Source organism: Leptonychotes weddellii, chromosome 3, assembly GCF_054177405.1.
Source record: "Leptonychotes weddellii isolate Sample4059 chromosome 3, ASM5417740v2, whole genome shotgun sequence".
Classification (NCBI taxonomy): Eukaryota; Metazoa; Chordata; class Mammalia; order Carnivora; family Phocidae; genus Leptonychotes; species Leptonychotes weddellii.
Genome location: NC_138371.1, coordinates 86,163,538 through 86,183,128, shown reverse-complemented (window position 1 = coordinate 86,183,128; position 19,591 = coordinate 86,163,538). Strand labels below are relative to the sequence as shown.

General features: G+C 35.6%; 1 protein-coding gene across 2 annotated transcripts in view; it reads left to right on the top strand.

Annotated features, from left to right (window-relative positions):
* Positions 1 to 19,591, top strand: part of RAB3GAP1 (RAB3 GTPase activating protein catalytic subunit 1) — a 115,579-nt gene that overhangs the window by 80,688 nt on the left and 15,300 nt on the right. For both annotated transcript variants that reach the window (XM_081814557.1, XM_081814556.1), the window contains exons 18-19: positions 9,836 to 9,973; positions 13,080 to 13,307. In XM_081814557.1, the coding sequence (XP_081670683.1) occupies positions 9,836 to 9,973; positions 13,080 to 13,307 (366 nt within the window). The remainder of the gene's footprint in view (positions 1 to 9,835; positions 9,974 to 13,079; positions 13,308 to 19,591) is intronic.

Here is a 19,591-nt window from a genome sequence, read left to right as displayed (position 1 = left end):
TCAGGGAAATCCAAATCAAAACCACACTGAGATACCACCTTACACCAGTTAGAATGGCAAAAATGGACAGGGAAAGAAACAAGAAATGTTGGAGAGGTTGTGGAGAAAGGGAAACCTTCTTAACACTTGGTGGGAATGCAAGTTGGTACAGCCACTTTGGAAAACAGTGTGGAGGTTCCTCAAAAATTTAAAAATAGAGCTACCCTATGACCCAGCAATTGCACTCCTGGGTATTTACCCTGAAGACACAGATGTAGTGAAAAGAAGGGCCATATGCACCCCAATGTTCATAGCAGCAATGTCTGCAATAGCCAAACTGTGGAAAGAGCTGAGATGCCCTTCAGCAGACGAATGGATAAAGAAGATGTGGTCCATATATACAATGGAATATTATTCAGCCATCAGAAAGGATGAATACCCAACTTTTACATCAACATGGATGGGACTGAAGGAGATTATGCTAAGTGAAATAAGTCAAGCAGAGAAAGTCAATTATCATATGGTTTCACTTATTTGTGGAACATAAAGAATAGCATGGAGGACACTAGGAGAGGGAAGGGAAAAATGACGGGAGGGAAATCGGAGGGAGAGATGAACCATGAGGGACTGTGGACTCTGAGAAACAAACAGGGTTTTAGAGGGGAGGGTGGAGGGGGGATTGGTTAGCCCGGTGATGGTTATTAAGGAGGGCACGTACTGCATGGAGCACTGGGTGTTATACGAAAACAATCACTACATCAAAAACTAATGATGTATTGTATGGTGACTAACATAACATAATAAAATTAAAAAAAAAAAAATGGAGATTAAGTATCCGACTCTTGGTTTCGGCTCAGGTCCGGATTTCAGGGCCCTGATGTCAGGCTCCTGAGATGGAGCCTTGTATCGGGCTCCACCACTGAGCACAGAGTCTGCTTAAGACTTTCTCCCTCCTCCTCTATTCTCCCCTCTGTGTGCTCTCTCTCTCTCTTTAAAATAAGGAAGAAAGGAAAGAAAGAAAGAAAGAAAGAAAAGAAAGGAAGAAAAAGAAATATTTTTAAAAATAGTATGTAAACGCCTCTTACAAAATGGTACCTTCTACTTGGTTTTCAGTATGTCTGTTGTTTCTTAAAAATAATCAGCCTGGGGCACCTGGGTGGCTCAGTCGTTAAGCGTCTGCCTTCAGCTTGGGTCATGATCCCAGGGTCCTGGGATCGAGCCCCACATCGGGCTCCCTGCTTGGCGGGGAGCGTGCTTCTCCCTCTCCCACCCCCCCTGCTTGTGTTCCCTCTCTTGCTGTGTCTCTCTCTGTCAAATAAATAAAATCTTTTAAAAAAAAAATAATAATAATCAGCCTAGGGGTGCCTGGGTGGCTCAGTCGGTTAAATGTCTGCCTTTGGCTCAGGTCATGATCCCAGGGTCCTGAGATTGAGCCCCTTGTCATCAGGTTTCCTGCTCCTCAGGGAGCCTGCTTCTCCCTCTCCTCCCCTCTCTTGCTATCTCTGTCTCTTCAAATAATAAATAAAAATCTTAAAAAAAAAAAATCCAAAAATAGAGAAAGAGCAAAAGTAAAATTCCTTGAATTTATATGATTAATTTTGTCTGTTCAAAAATACAGTTCAAAGCCACTTTACACCATTAGGAAGTAGAACAGCAACAACTCAACACCTAAGGAAGAACAATAGTTTTGTTGGGTTGTTTTTGCATAAGTATGTGAATACATTTTATTGTGAAAAACTCAATCTAGAAAAAATAAAAACCACTACCCACTAGTTTAACTCACATCTCTAGAAGTAACCACTGTTACTGGTTTGGGTTATCATTTCTTATACCTGTTCCTATATATTGATGTACATATATGTGTATACATAAGATACATAGTTTAGTGGACTTTTGGTTTTGGTTTTGCTTTTTGTCTTTTTAAGATTTTAATTTATTTATTTTAGAGAGAGAGAGGTGGGGAGGGGCAGAGGAAGAGGGAGAGGGAGAAAGCACACTCTCAGCGCTCAGCTCAATCTTACAACCCTGAGATCACGACCGAGCTGAAACCAAGAGTCGGAAGCTCAACTGACTGTGCCACGCAGGCACCCCTTTTTTGTTTGTTTTTAAATGTGTGCATTGGTGTACAACTTTTTGTTTAACCTAGTATGTCTTTTTTTTTTTTAAGATTTTATTTATTTGACAGGGAGAGAGCGGGAGCAGAACACAAGCAGGGGGAGTGGGAGAGGGAGAAGCAGGCTTCCTGTGGAGCAGGGGGCCCGATGTGGGGCTTGATCCCAGGACCCTGGGATCATGACCTGAGCCGAAGGCAGACCTTAACGACTGAGCCACCCAGGCGCCCCTTAACCTAGTATGTCTTGGAGATCTTTCCATGCCATTACATGTAGGTCTACTTTATTCCTTTTTAATTGCTGTGTAATATTCCATGGCAGAGAGGAGACATAGTTTATTTAACCATTCCCCTTTTAATGCACAGTATATGTTACATGCTAGTTTTTGCTATAATAGTGCTACAGTACACATTCTTGCAGTTTTTCACATATTGTGTGTTCACATTTTAATTTTTTTTTTTAAGATTTTATTTGAGAGAGAGAGAGAGGGAGAGCACAGAGGGAAAATGAGAGGGAGAACAGACTCCCCGCTGAGCAGAGAGCCCGATGTGGGGCTCCATCCCAGGACTCTGGGATCATGACCTGTGCCAAAGGCAAATGCTTAATCGACTGAGCCACCAGGTGCCCCCACATTTTAATGTTTCTTAAGGAAAGAAATAAATGGATTTGCTAGATAAGCAGATACACAAATTACAAAATGGCTGTTCAAAAAGGCTGTACCTTTTTTTTATACTCTGGTCACTGGTGCATATATAGGAATAAGGGAATACTATTTTTTTTTTTAATTCTTTACTCAACTTCCCTTTCTCAATTCCTTCCTGGCACAAATCTGTATTGAGGGCCTAATATATGCCAACCACTGTTCTAGAACTTGGGAATTTAGCAGTAAAGTAGACAGTAAGGTTCTTGTACTCATGGAACTTATATTTTATTTAATTTTTTTATAAACAACATTACCAGTCATATAAATTTTTACCAATATGATGGACAAAAGTAGTATCTCAATGTTTTAGATTGTTTTCCCTGATTTTTGATGAAATTAAGCATCATTTAGTATGTTTTTATTGGCTATCTTTTCCTTTGACTTGCCTGTCATTTTTCCTTTAGGTTGCTGACCTGTTCTTACTGATTTTTATTCGTCCTTCATATTTTAGATATAGATCCTTTATTATATATATTGTACATGTTTTCTCCTGTCATTTAAAAGACATTTGCTTATTCGTTGGTTTATAAACTATATATAAAGTGCACAAATCTTAAGTATACTGCTTGGTGAGTTTTTTCATTTTTAAAAACCATGGGACAAAGTTTGGAGGATATCAGACACAGGCTTCCAAGAGTCCTCTCCTAGTGTGGCCACACAGGATATGCCTAATTCTCACTCCAGCAATGAACTGTGATCACATGTGAAATGTTTTCTACCAGAGGGACTTTTTAGAGGGTCCGGTTTTTACTGGGGGTCTGTTCATATTGGCACCCTCTGCCTAGCACATACCATAATTCCATACCATAATTCCAGATTCCTAGAAGGAAAGCAGATGTTCAGCATAAACCATATCGTTTGCACAAATAATTTAGGCACAGTGTGCCATTTTTATCAGTTCTGAGTACAGTGGAGACCCTGTCAAAATCCAAGTTTCTAGATGCCAGCAAAGGGTCAACTTTGCAAACAGGCCTTTCAAAGGATAGCAGTCTTAAGTCTGCTATATTGAGTCTTCTCTGCGTGCTTGATTATTTCAGTCATTTAAATTTGTGGCTTTTTGGTGGGTATGTAGTAGTATCTCATGTTTTTACATTTCCTTGGTGAGTAATGCTACTGAACACATTTTCATATATTGGATTTTATATATTGTCCATTTGGTTATCTTCTTGGTGAAGTACCTATTCGGAGCCTTTGCCTGTTTTAAAAAGTTAGTTGTTTTTTTTTTTTCTTACTGCTTTGCAGGTTTCTTCATATATTCTGGATATGAGTTTTCAGTCAGTTATATGTATTATAGATAATTTCTCCAATCGATAGCTTGTCTGTTCACTTTCTTAATGATGCCTTTTGTTGAATAGGCATTCTTAATTTTAATAAAGTCTGAGCGGTCAATGTTTTTCTTATATGGATAGTGCTTTGTCTCCCTTTTAAGAAATCTTTTTCTGGGGCGCCTGGGTGGCTCAGTCGTTAAGCGTCTGCCTTTGGCTCAGGTCATGATCCCAGGGTCCTGGGATTGAGCCCCGCATCGGGCTCCCTGCTCGGCAGGAGGCCTGCTTCTCCCTCTCCACTCCCCCTGCTTGTGTTCCCTCTCTCGCTGTGTCTCTCTGTCATATAAATAAATAAAATCTTTAAAAAGAAAAAATCTTTTTCTGCCCCAGTGTAGTCTCCTATGTTTTCTTCTGGAAGCTTCATTGTTTTACTTACTGCATTTATGTCTGTGACCCACCTCAAATTGACTGTGTTTGGTATGAGGAAAAGATTGTCTTTTCTCTGTAAGGACATATAATTATGTTCCAACACCATTATTCAGAAGAACTGCTTTTTCCTACACAATGGCAGTGGTGTCTTTGTTCTAAATCATATGATCGAATAAGTGTTCGTCTATTTCTAGACTATTTATTCTGTCCATTAGTCTCTTTGTCTATCCTTGTACCAGTAAGATACTATATTACTACAACTTACAGTCTTGCTGTCTTGTAGTATAAATCTAACTTTTTTCTTCAAGATTGTCTTGGGTGTTCATTGCATTTTTATGTAAATTTTAGAATTAGCTGGTCATTTTCCACATATAAAATAATCCTGCTGGGTTTTTAATCCATATTGCATTGAATTTATAAATTAATTTAAGGAGAATTGACATCTTAACAATTTCGAGTCCCATGACCGTGAAATACCTTTCATTTTATTTAAGATTTCTTTTATTTTCCCTTACCAGTGTTTTATAGTTTTTAATGTAGAGGTTTTGCATATCTTTTATTAGATTTAATTCATAGTTTTTGTAATTTCTTAAATGTTATAAATGGCATTTTAAAAATTCCATTGAAATTTTTTTTCCCTGATACATAGAAACAGTTGATTTTTTTATATGGACTTTGGATCTAGCAATCTTAGTACATTCACTTATTATTTCTAGCAGTTTGTAGATTATTTGGAGTTTTCTGTATACACAGTCATGTTATCTGTTAATACAGACAATTTGCATTTTGATTTTCTAACCTTTATACTTTTTAATTCTTTTTCATACTTTATTGTACTGGACCACCAGTATAGTGTTGATTAGTGTATGGATACCTGCTCTTGCTCTCAATTTCAGGAGGAAAGCATATAATAATCATTGAGCATATCTGATGTTGATATCATTTATCATATTAAGGAAATTCTCTTCTATTCCGGGTTTTTGAGAGTTTTTATCATGAACAGGTGTTATATTTTATCAAATGCTTTTCTGCATATTGAGGTTATCATTAAGCTAATTGTGAATTTTAAGTGAAATAGCACATGATGAGTGAATACAGTGTCTAGTCCACAATAAGCACTCAGTTTTTAGCTATTATTCTTCTGAGGACTTTTTCTTATAAGACATAAGTGGCTAGTATTGCTTCTCAAGATGCAAGGATTTACTTAAAAGTTTGTAAGCAGTTTTTATATTTTGAAATGGGTTGATTAATTTTAATATTTATACAGTTGGATATTGGGATGTTTGCTTGATAATTTTAAGCATGGATTCTGTTCCATGTTTAAACTGTTGGCAGGTGGCTATTATTTATAAGGTTAGTTTTTTTGTTTGACAGGCCTTATGCTTTTTGTTCATTATATCCTTTTAAAAGTAAATTATATTTTTTAGGTACTTCATTATTAAATTTTAATATTAGGACAGAATATTCTAATACTAAAAACCGAGTGTATAGTTAATCTAATTTTGTCTTGGAGCATGCAGTTGGCATTGAGGTCTTGTGGTATAGACCTTGGTTTTGGAAACTACCAGAACTAGATTTATATTCTGGCACTACCACTTATTAACAGTATTGCCAGTACAAGCTGTGTTTTCTTTCTGAGCCTTGTTTTGCTCTCTAATAAAAATAGTAGGTTGGTTTGCATTTTTTAGAATTTTGTGTAAAGTTTTACTCATTTTTATTTTTGTGTGTGTAGGAATTCTTTGAGCATAATTATTTTGAGATTCATACATACTGTTGTGTCTATCAATAGTTCATTCATTTTTATTGCTTAGTACTAGTGTTCCATTGCATGGATATACCAGTTTGTCCATTCTTTTTTTTTTTTTTTAAAGATTTTTTTTTTTTTCATTCATGAGAGACAGAGCGAGAGAGAAAGGCAGAGGGAGAAGCAGGCTCCCAAGGAGCAGGGAGCCCGATGCGGGACTCGATCCCAGGACCCTGAGATCACGACCTGAGCCGAAGGCAGACGCTTAACCATCTGAGCCACCCAGGCGCCCTGTCCATTCATTTTTTGATGGACATTCCAAAAATGATCATAAGGAAACTTTGAGGAATGATGGATATATTCATTATCTCGATTTTGGTGATTGTTTCATGGATGTATACTCATCAGATGTTCCTTTTAAATTATTATATGTCGATTATACTTCACAAAAGCGGTTAAAAAAGTTAAGTGGTTCTATGATCAGTGATTGACAGGAAGAAAAGGAAAGTATTTCTGTTCTAACATATCTCCAGTTTGAAAACCCTATCTATTTATTTGCTTAATAATCAAATATTAAATCCTTTAAAAGCCAAGAATAGTTTGTATTACTCTAGGTTGTTAAGGATTAAACCATGTATATTTAAAAGCATTTGGCATGTAAATATCCAGCAAAGGTTAATTTATTACATCTTTTCCCTTTCAAATTTTAATTAACAGTATTCCTTATTTTTAATGAGCTAGTTACATTATGTTGTCTTGGTTTGATTGGGTTAATGAAGAGTCCAAAAAAGTTATTCTGGAAGCTCAAGCATTATTTCTTTTCAAAAGGCTATACCCCCCTCATTCATTTTAGATGCTTCATTTTCTACATTCAGATTTATTATATAAATCTGGAATAATTTAAACTTATTTTTTTCTCAATATGCATTCTATGTATTTAAAAATCCATTTTTATATCTTACATTTAGGCAAATCAGGGCAGATTTTTAGTCTATTTTACTGTCTTATTTAAAAGTTAATCTCACTTGAATTATAATCATTGTATATGTACTTACATAAAATGGTTGGAATTCAAAATGATCTCAGTTGAGACACTTAAAATTTCACACTTTAGAAGTTAGCTTAAAATGTGCCATTAATCAATTGCCCACTTCACACACACACAAATAAGACTTTATATAGATCCTTGCTTCATAAGAATTCAAGCACACTTTAATATTTCTTTCATGTAGACTTAGTTCAACCTAAAATTTATGGCTAGGAAAAGCTTGAAGACTTTACCTAATATTCTAGAGCCAGGGCTAGAAGAGAAACCTGTGGAGACTCTCTTGGAGCAAGAGTCCTTAACTAGTGGATTGAACCAAACTAGTAGTTCTCAAAGTCAGCATCAGATAGATGTCTGAGATTCTGCCTTCAGTTTGACACTTTGTAGTTTTGCCACTTGATTTTGGGTAGGTCACTTATCTCTGTACCTCAGTTTCACCAGTTGTAAAATGCTCTGACCTCCTCTCAATGATCACATGAGATCATGTATATGAGAAAGCTTTGAGCATATTTAGAAGTGGTAGATATGAAAGCGTATGGTCCTTGGGCTACTTGCTGCTTATGTTCCTCTTAATCATGTTCTTCTTTACTTATAGTTGGCCTGAGATTTCCAGGTGGGAGGGTTATCAGTATCTTTTCAACATCTTGTTCCTTTCTTGCCATCCTGAGATTTCAGGGCTGTAGGACAATGAAAAGTAGCTCCTTCCTAATGAAAAGACTGAAGGCTTCTGCTCTTGAGTACTGCTTCATTGGGGGTTCATATTATTTTTTTAATTTGTGGTATTTTGATATCAGTGGGAGGTTATAATTAAAACCTAACTATTTTGTCTCTAATTGCTAGCATTAATTGAGTATGTGCCAGGATTTTTTCTTCACAAGAAAGAGTCACAGAAAGCTTAAGTGATTATCCAAGGTCATAGAGCTGGGATTCAAACATAGGCACGTTTTTTCTAGAGCCCAAGCTCTTAACCACTGTGTCATATTGCCTTACCTATTATTATTCAGCCCTGAGTATCAGTGTGAGACTTTAAAAGTGATGCATGTTCATTGTACAGAAAAGAAAACAAAAATTCATAATTCCATAATCCACAGATAATCACTGTTAGAGCAGTTTCTTTCCATTTTTCCTATATCAAACAATTTTCCTATTGTACATTGAGATTCTTTCCAGTTCTCACACTATTCTAAGTAATGCTATAGTGCTATTTCTAGAAGTGGATTATTGGGTCAGAGGGCATCATCATTAATGCCATGTATTGATTCCCAGATTGTCATCTAGAAAAGCTTATACATTATGTTCTCTTCAGCAGTATGTGAAAGTGCCTCATTTAGGTTTGCTTCAAAAATGAGGATGATAGAAGAAAAGTTATTTTCTTTTGTTTGTTGCTCTGTTTTGAATGCCATAGCTTTACCATGCTCCTACTTTATTTTTGACAGATATTTGTGAAAATTATTTATCTTTACGGCAGTGGTTCTCAACTCGGGAGTGATTTTTGCCCCCCAGGGATATTTGGTAATGTCTGGAAACACTTTTGATTATCATGAGGTGGAGTGGTGCTATCGGCATCTAATAGGTAGAGGCCATAGATGTTGCTAAACATCCTACAATGCATAGGACAGGCCCACCACGAAGAATTACCCAGTCTAAATGTCAGTAGTGCTGAGGCTATAAAACCTGCTTTATAGTAAGCTTTTGAAATCTAGAAGGAATGTATTTATTGGCAAGATGCTCTAAAAAATTATTTCTCTTGTGCTTTATCTTATTATCTAGGAATAGAAAAGTCCATGTTTTTTTTTGGCTTTAAGAATGAAGCAGGCAAGCTTTGTTTGGTTAGTCTCTGGATTGTTGAGTGCTTCGTATTTCAGATATAAAATCTAATGGAATCAATTCTTAGAGAACTTTCCTAAGACCCTTTGAACAGCTTGGAATGTTCATAATGATTCTGTAGTTATGTATTCCTTTAGATTTGCCTTAGCTTCTTTTTTATTTGGGGTTACCATTAGAATCTATAATGTCCCTGATTCTCAAAACAAAAATCCAAAGATTTCTTACGGGAATTAGTAATTAGAATATCTTTGGAACCTAAACTCAAAGCAGCTTTTCCAACATAAAACTTAGTTATTTAGGGTCTTTTAGTTGGGATTCAATTAATTTGCCTTTATTTTAATTTTCATATTTATCATTTTTTTTTCTCTTAGGAGTTACAATAAAAACCTGGTTGTAACTAACGGTGGCATATATAAACATATCATTAGAACTTCACTTCTTATCTTTAAGAGGCAGGAAAATGTTCGGTGCACCCAAATTCCTCTTTTATTAATCCTTGTCAAGGGAAACATGATAATCTTATTTGTTGTGGGGGGGGTCCTGAAAGTCATATTTATTATTAATTTGTTAATTTTTTATGTAGGTTCCAAAAAACTTGTGAATTTCTCTAAATTCTTTTAAATACAGATCTTGTGACTGCTAGAGCTGATATAATTGTCTTTATTCTGTTTTTATAGTTTTGCTTTTTCTAAAAAAAGCTGTTCATGAGCTTTGTCCTTTTGTGCTTCACAGGAACCAGCGCCTATGACAGAAGATCTGCTAGAAGAGCAGTCGGAGGTTCTAGCTAAATTAGGTACATCAGCAGAAGGGGCTCACCTCCGAGCACGCATGCAGAGTGCCTGTCTGCTTTCAGATATGGAATCTTTTAAGGTGGGTCACACTGTCAGAGCTTGGGAGTCTATTTTGAGCTTTTCTGAGATGAAGCTGTGAAAGTCACTCTCTAAAGTGGTGTGAAGGCCTGAATGTCTTTTTTATTAAACGTTTTGATTTCTTAGTAGTTACAACAACCTACATTTATCTCCTAAACGTTGTAGCCAGACTTGCTTCTTAAATTTAAAAAAAGAAAAGAACAATCTTTGAATAGTAGTCGAAAGTTGAGAATTGAATCGTTTCTTTATGTGCATTGGGATGTTTTTCTCCTTTGTGTGTGTTTAGCCAATTTAATGCATGGTTTTTAGGAAACCCTTGGGATTTAACATAGGCTGCTTCATTCAACAAACTTTTTGATTGCCTACTTTATGACTTGTACTGTTATTAGATAAGTAGGAAATACAATGTTTATCCTCAGTTATAGTCTATTGAAGTTGTGGAGGGAGATATGTAAATAATTAGGTGATGCCTTCACTTACGAAGGCAATGTCAAAAAGGTGACTGACTTTGGAAGGTTTCTCAGAAGAGTCACCATTTAGGATCAGTAGGCATTTGCTACCTGGAGAAGAATATTTTAAGCTTAGATATAGGCTTATATTAGAACATAGAGGATTCAGAGAATGGTGACATTTAGCTTATTAGCTTAAAAGCCCAAGGATGAAGAAAGGTCTTTTGTTTTTGAATTACTTATTTTTGAAAGCCGAGGTGAAGCCATGTGTATTAAAAACAACAACAGCAGCACCAAAACAACCAAGTGGGTAGTCTAGTGGGCCATAGGCCTTCCTTGTGCCTCCTGCTGATACTCTGAACTGTCTCCCGTGCCCAGATTTTCCTCCTTGACATGCTGCTACCTGTGATGGCCTCCATCTCCCCATTCCATAGCCTCCAATCAGTCCTGCTTTCATGCCGTATGCCAGCCTGAGATTGATTTTTTTTTCAATATGAATAGTCTATGAAAACCTATGTCACTTTTATCTTCCCTGTTAGCAGATTTTAGTGACAGTAAAAGGGAATGCTTTTATTCTCTGCTTGTTTACCCCATCTTTACCAAAAGGAAAAAAAAAAATTCAGGAAACCTCTTGAGAGGTATGTGTTTTTCTTAGAGACTAAAAAGATATGGAAAATCTGTGCATTTTGTTCTGCCATGAGACAAGAAAGAAAGACATAATTGTTTTAAGACAAATAGTTGGTATAGTGGATAAAGAGAAGACAGTTGACTCTCAGGACATGTGCTAAATCAAAAAGGTAGAAAAGGGTGTATGTGCATAGTAGGAGTGTGCAGCAGCTATTTTTGTACCTGACTTCTAGCTGCCTTCATATGTATCTGTCCTTAACCTGCTACAGCTTCCTTGCAGAGGCACTTACCAGACGAAATTCCAAATTGGAAGTGTAAAAGTTGTCCTTATAGAAGAAACATATTGGCTCCTCACAGGAAAGTTCTGTATAATTCCAACACTGTACCTCAGCAAGTTTGGGTTCATTAGACTGTTTTAGACTACCTTGAGTACCTACAAATCTCTTAAAACATGGTTTCAATAAAAAGATTGTATTTCAGATAGCCAACTTACACATCTCTCTCTATGTGGGAATCAGTTAATATATTTAAGGAAACGTAGTCATTCTAAAATAGACATGGTTGCCTTTACCTTTTTATATAGGGGTGACTTGGTATTAGGGGCCCTTAGGAGAGTCTGCAGAGCTTTGGATGAATGGTGATATGAACCTGAGGTACCTACACCTCGCAATAGGACAGAGCCTATTCTCAAGCATGTCCTTGGAGTACATACCTTAACAGTAGAAAGAAGATAAGCCATAGCTGAAGTGAGGCTTGACTCTCTCCTGGTAGCTATATGTTCAGCCTGGTACAGTAAGGCCAGACAGATGAAGAATTTTTGTGTGAAAAGTTTTTGTTTTTTTTTTTAACTTCTGTAGTGCAGGAGTTCAGTATTATTTTCTTTAAGTTCGTTCTCTTTTCTCAAGGTCTATCTCTAGTTCCTAAGATGTTTTTGTGCAGGTGTGATGTTGCCTGGTTAGTAACCAGATCTTTGTACATGAATCCTGAGTCATGCAGCAGTCTTGATCCACTGCACTTCACAGCATTTTTTGGTTGCCATGATGCCATAGCCCTTAGAAGTTATGTTGACGACTCTCAGTTAAGGACCTTCCTCTGAGTCCTCATCCCTCAGGGGGATTTCCTAAATTGATGGGGATCGTGAAGCTGAGAGACAGTGAACTCAATGAGGAGAAATGGGCAGTTTTGCTCTTTACATTTAAGACTGACTTATCATGTCTGTTTTCATTTTGGTTAGAGGTTAATTTAATTTAAAAAGGAAGAAAATTATCTTTTGCTGATTAGCACTTCCTTGTTAATGTTTATATCACTTAACTGTTTCAGGCTGTGAAGCTTCTCCTTTTTTCCAGGCTTGACTGTAGAATTACTTAAGGCATTTTAGCATGCATCATCATTAATTCTACAGACTTACCTACTAAATAAAAGTTTAATTAGTTGGTTTCAGAAACCTGAAAAGCAATAGTTTGAATTCCAGTTCCTTAACAGGACAAAAGCAATTTATGTGATGGTAATTTGTTATATAAAGCACAAATGATGTGCTTTTGATGACTAAAAAGAACATTTCTGAGGTTAGCTGATAATTATTGCAGTACCAGTAGTGATTTATTGAGGTAAAAAACGGTAGAACTTCTCTGTTATTGTGTTATTATTCTGATCACATTGTATATTATTTAACTACTAGACTTGAGCTTATTTCATACTTTTCCAAGTATTGAGTAGTTACTATATTATAATTTTAAACTAACTTATGTAACTTAACAATACACTTAAGAGAATTATTTTCACTTCCCATCAACTTTTTATTTCTAAATTCATCAAATGTTTTCTTTTTCTATAAAATGGAGACAACAAAAGAAAATGCTTTTGGTACTTGAACATCTGACCTGTTTTAAAGGTGACACCCAGACTCATGTCACATATTAGATTTTGTAAAGATTAGATAAGCTTTTTGTGAAAGTATGAATTTGTAAACAGTTTTATCATTACCTGTTGATTTTTATTTGATTCTGCTGAATTTTTTTTGCCTTATTTTAGGCAGCTAATCCAGGTTGTTTTCTGGAAGATTTTGTGAGGTGGTACTCACCCCGGGATTATATTGAAGAGGAGGTCATTGACGAAAAGGGCAACATGGTTCTGAAAGGAGAACTGAGTGCCCGAATGAAGATTCCAAGCAATATGTGGGTAGAAGCCTGGGAAACAGCTAAGCCAATTCCTGCTAGGAGGCAAAGGAGACTTTTTGATGATACACGGGAAGCAGAAAAGGTAACTGAGGTTTCAGTATCTAATACTGGAAAGCTAACAATTTTTCTAGCATTTTAAAAATTCACTATAATAGATGTGAAATTTTGGACACAACTGAGAAGCAAAGCATTGTAATTTAATGGGCCTTTTATATATCTGCTATTCACATTTAAGATTTTAGAACTAGTTGCAAATAGGCCGGAGAATAAGACATGTATATTTTATATAGAATGCTTACCATTGAACTGTCTTATAGCATATGTCAAAAGCCTTAAAGATGGTCACATCCTTTGACCTAGCAGTTCATATCAAAAAATTTATTAAGGAAATAATAAGAAATACAGAAATACTAATGTACAAGAATGATGTTCAACAAAGTTTTCTAGTGAAAAGGTAGATACAACAAAGGTTTCCAAAGATAAGGCTTGGTTCAATAAATATGGTATAATCATTTGATGGACCGCCTTGTAATTATTAAAAAAACATTTAGAGGGGTGCCTGGGTGGCTTAGTCTTTAAGTGTCTGCCTTCGGCTCAGGTCATGATCCCAGGGTCCTGGGATCGAGCCCCACATTGGGCTCCCTGCTCGGCAGGAAGCCTGCTTCTCCCTCTCCCTCTGCCCCTGCTTGTGTTCCCTCTCTCGCTATGTCTCTCTCTGTCAAATAGATAAATAAAATCTTAAAAAATAAATAAATAAAAAAACAAACATTTAGAGTTCTGGAGAATAGTGATAGACACCTGATAACAAATTGTCCTACACACTCTCCCATTCAGCTCCGCCGAAACCCCATGAAATTAGTAAGAAAATAAATCTATGCTTTCAGCATTACTAAGATATAGAGACTATAGTGACCTTTGAATTAACTTTCAGTAGAGAAATAAGTCAAATTTCAATGGAGTTCCTAGTGCTGTAAGCCTATACATAGAGAGTGGGGGCAGGGAGTCTTAAAAAAAAGAGCTGAGGGATATAGAAGGCTTAGATGGAGCACAAGAGTCACCCCCAGCATGAGAGAACCTAACATTAATACTCAGTGCAAAATACTCAACTTTGCAAATATGGTTTGATAGTTCACAGCACGGCTATAGAGAAGGGGCTTGTAGTGGGCAGGAATAGAAGTGGACACGCGGAAAGACACTGCCTTGGGAAGAACCAGATATATAGAGAAGGAATGATACCCCTTTGAGATAAAGCAATGATGGGAAAAAAGGAATAAGGGGAAAATTAGGGATCCTGCAGAAATGCAAGAGAAATAAGAAATAAGACCGTCACCCTCTCCCCAATCCATTAAAGAAACGGTACAGAAGAGGGCACTTTTAAACTGTGACATGACTAGGATTGGTAAAGAGCAGATCATATCCATACAGAACTACTATAAAAAAGCAGAAACTGCAGATATGATTATTTGAGCTAATAAAAACATTTCCCAGAAAATTGACCATGAAGCAGAAAAAAATTGTAACACTCTGAAAGGAGTCAGGTGTTCTCAAACACATGGGGGATATGAAAAATCATGTTTAATCAGAAATACTAAAGCCAACAGCAGAAATGGACCAAAAAACCCCACAAAGAAATGAAACCACAGCTGGTTTACCTCAGGATAGAAGTAGAAGAATAAGACAACCATATCAAAAGTAAAGACTAAATTACAAAGGGTCCAAAGGAGAATGGAGTTACATTCAAATTTAATAAAAGATATCAAGGAAAAGCAGCAAAAACAGCCAAGAGAATGAAAATGGATGACGAGTAAAAGGAGTTGAAGAGAAACTAGTAGAAATGAAAGATAGGAAAAGTAGGAATAATATTCATTTTATCAGAGTCTTTGAAGAGGAAAAACCAAAACATTGGAACAGAACTAGTATTTGAAACTGTAATCAAGAAAACTTTCTGGAAATAAAAGAAAACCTGAGTTTACATATTGAAAGGGCTCTTTCACTAGATGCAGGGAAAAATGCTCCATAAATAATGAACTCCAAAATACATCATTGTAAACTACTGGAACTTAAATATTTATTTATTTATTTATTTTTAAAGATTTTATTTATTTATTTGAGAGAGAGAGCACAAGGGGTAGAGAGGGAGAAGCAGGCTGCCCACTGAGCAGGGAGCCCGATGCAGGGCTCAATCCCAGGACCATGGGATCATGACCTGAGCCGAAGGCAGACGCTTAATGACTGGGCCACCCAGGTGCCCCAGAAACTTAAATATTTTTTAAAAAAAAGCCAGGACTTCTAGACAAAAAGATGAAAATAATTTACAAGGGAGAATTAGACAGGTATCATATTTCTCAAAAGCAAGGCAGCATGGAGCAGCATTTTCAAGAAATGTAAGCAAAAAGTACAAACCAAAGACATATATCCTACCAAGGTATCCAAATAAGGCTCTAAGAAAATTTTCTCTGAGGTTTTACACATAGAAATTTTTGTACACATGCACCCTTTCTGAGGAATCCACTAGAGTTGCCGTGTCTAATAGAACTTTCTGCAGTGTTAGAAACATTCTGCAGTTGTGATGTTTGAAATTACAGCCACTGGCCACATATGGCTCTAATGAACACTTGAAATGTGGCTAGTATAACATAGGAACTGAATTTTAAATGCCTGCATGTGGCTAGGTTCTGCCTTGTTCATATTGAACAACATAGTATAGGAGGATGAACTTGATCCAGCCAAGAGATGACTGGAGAAACGGTGAGCATTTTATATCATTAATTTTAGAGCTAAGACTAAAACTAGGTGAGGATATGGGTAGAAGAAGAAGATGGTAATCAGAGGATAGCATTTAAAATTGTCAGACCAAATTATAAAACACTTAAAGCGAGGGAATTAAGGACAGCATAAAAAGTATTAACCGCAAAAATCTCTACTAGAATAAAAATATAAACCTTCTTAAGTACCAACAGAGTTTTTTTAAAAAGCAAAGAACACACTAAATAGAGAAACACACATAGTAACAATCAGTGATCCAGTAATTCCACTGCTGGGTATTTACCAAAGGAAATGAAATCACTAATTTGAAAAGATGCATGCGCCCCTATGTTTATTGCAGCATTATTTACAACAGCCAAGATATGGAAGCAACCAAAGTGTCTATTGAGAGATGAATGAGTAAAGAAGATGTGATATATCTATCTATCTGTCTATTTACAGTAGAATATTATTCAGCCATGAAGAATGAAATCTTGCCATTTGCAGCAACATGGATGGACCTAGAGAATGTAATGCTGAGTGAAATGTTAGTCAGAGAAAGACAAGTACCATATGATTTCGCACATAAGTGGAATTTAAGAAACAAAGAAAAAGGACAAAAAAAAAAAAGGATTTAAATATAGAGAACAAACTAATGGTTGCCAGATGGAAGATGGGTGTGGGGATGTGAGTGAAATAGATAAAGGGGATTGAGTACTTATCTTGATGATCACTGAGAAGTGGATAGAACTGTTGAATCACTATATCATACACCTGAAACTAATATAACACTCTATATTATGCTTCAAAAAATTAATGAAATAAAAAATAAAATACATAGAGAGATGATCAGAATAAGGGTATAACCAAATTATTCCTTTAGTTTTCTGCCAATGCTTAATTACATAATTAAATTTTATTTTATCACACACACAAAAAGGTTACAAAGTAAACAGTGGACAGAGATTTACCAGGTACATGAGAGCAATAAAGAAAGCAGGCGTTATGGTCCTGATACGAAATAAAGTAGAAGTAAAGCAGAAAAGCATTAAATGATGACACATATGCTTTATAATCTTAAAGTGGTATTTGACAATGAGGATATAACATTTGTTAATGTTTATGCACTAGATAACACAGTAGCCATCTATAAAAATAGGAAGCCACAGCAGATAAGAGAAACAGATTGAAACAGAGGATGTTGAACACATTACTCTTAATACAAGACAGTCAAGTAGACAAAACTAAAGAAAGATCAAAACAAGGTCATAAGGTTGATCTTTTAGATATATCCCAAACATGACACCTTGAGAGTAGAGACTGTACCTTTTTTTCACGTGCACATGGAAAATTCACAAATCTGATAGTATATATAGGGCCCAAAGAGAATATCAGCAGGATTCATAATGGAAATAGAACCAGTACTCTGATCTTTGCAATAAAACTAGGAATTAAAAATGAAACAACAAAAAACTAGGCCTTCTACCTGGAAATGTAAAAGCCTTATATTAACTCTTGGGTAAAGGAGAAATACTAAGACAAATTTCTGAAAAATAATGAAAACACTATACACCTGAACCTGTAAGATATATTTTAGGAGTGCTCAAAGGAAAATCCATAGACCTAAATACCTCCATCAAGAAAAAAAACAGAAGAATGAAAATTACTGAATTAATAAATTTCTAACTTAAAAAGTTAGAGGAAGACAAAGTAAAACCAAAAGAAGATGAAAGGAAGGCAGTGATAAAGATAAAAGCAAAGAGTGATAAATAGAGAACAGAAAAACAGATCAAAGTAATCTGGTTTTATTTTAAAAAAATCAAAATAGACACATGGTTGACTGCTTTAATCACAGAGGGAAAAGCATGCATATACAAAATAAGAAATGACAAAAAGTGCCAATAACTTGATATGGAGGAAATAGTAAAAAAAACAAAAACAACAACCAATACTTTGTATGATTCTGCATATAAATTTGTAAATGAAGATGAAATGGATGATTTCCGAGGAAAATACAGTATATCAAAAATGACCGAAGATAGAAAATGTAAACAGACATTTCCATAGAAGAAATAGGCACAGTTGCCAAGAAATGACCCCATAAAAAACCACCAGGCCTAGATGGTTTCACAGTGAATTCATCTAAATGTTGAGAGACGAGATAGTCCCAGTGCTACTTTATTGTTTTGGTACATAGCAGTTGGAGGAAATTTCCCAAAATCTTTTATCAGAAATGTTGACTATAACATTGGTCCCTAAGTCTGATAAAAGTAGCATATAAAAAAAAGTACAGACCAGTAGTACTTAAGAAATTGAATGCAAAATCCTAAGTGAATATACTCTCACCACTTTAAGAAAATAATACATGTCGACTGAGTACACAATGATTATTTGGAAATTTACTTATTAACTTCATTAATAGGTTTAAACAGAAAATACATCATTTCCATATATACAGAAAAAGTCTGATAAAATTTAATACTCATTCCCAATAAAAATGAGAAATAAGATGGGTAGATATTTTCTTAAAATGAAAAATATAGACCTCAATCCTTTTTTTTGTTGTTTTTTTTTTAATTTAATTTTACTATGTTATGTTAATCACCATACATTACATCATTACTTTTTGATGTATAGAGCTCAATCCTAAACACAGCACCTTAATGGGGGGCATCCTAGAGTTATTCTCACTAAGGTCAGGAACAAGGCAATGGTGCCTGTTAACTCCACTTCCATTTAATGTTATTCTGAAGTTATTACCCACTATAATTAGAAAAGAGAAAGCAGAAGCATAGGACTTGAAGAACTTTTTATTTGTAGATGATGTGACAGTATACCTGGAAAAATCTAAAGAACCAATGATAAAAGTAATTCATACAGAAGAATTGAGCAAGGCAACAGGATATAAAGTTAATATATCTAGTAGTATTCATATACACAAATAATAACCATTCTGAAGATGTAAATGACATTTTCTCTTCATTAGAAGAGAAAAAAATGGTAAAACACCTAGAAACAAAGCTAACCAGAAATGTTAGAAATATGAATAAAGAAAGTAGAACTCTCCTGAACAATAGATACTGCTTGTTCTTGGTTAGGAAGTCTCAACATCATTAAGGTCAGTTCTCTTTAAATTAATTTATAAATTTAATGCAGTCCCAATAAAATACCAAAAGTCTTTACTATGGAGCCAGATAAGCTGATACTCAAATTTATTTGGAAAAATAAACATGTAGGCTTAGGACTCAGGGGTTTGGAGAGTGACTGTTAATGGGTTTCTTTTTTGGGTGATGGAAATGTTCTAAAATTGATTGTGGTTTTGGTTGTACAACTCTGAATATACCTAAAACCATTGGATTGTATATTTTAAATGGGTAAATTGTTATTTTAAAACATGCAAGAGTAGCTAAGAATAGGGGCGCCTGGGTGACTCAGTCAGTTGGGCGGCTGCCTTGGGCTCAGGTCATGATCCCAGGGTCCTGGGATTGAGTCCCACATCAGGCTCCCTGCTCGGCGGGAAGCCTGCTTCTCCCTCTCCCACTCCCCCTGCTTGAGTTCCCTCTCTCGCTGTATCTCTCTCTGTCAAATAAATAAATAAATAAATAAATAAATAAATAAATA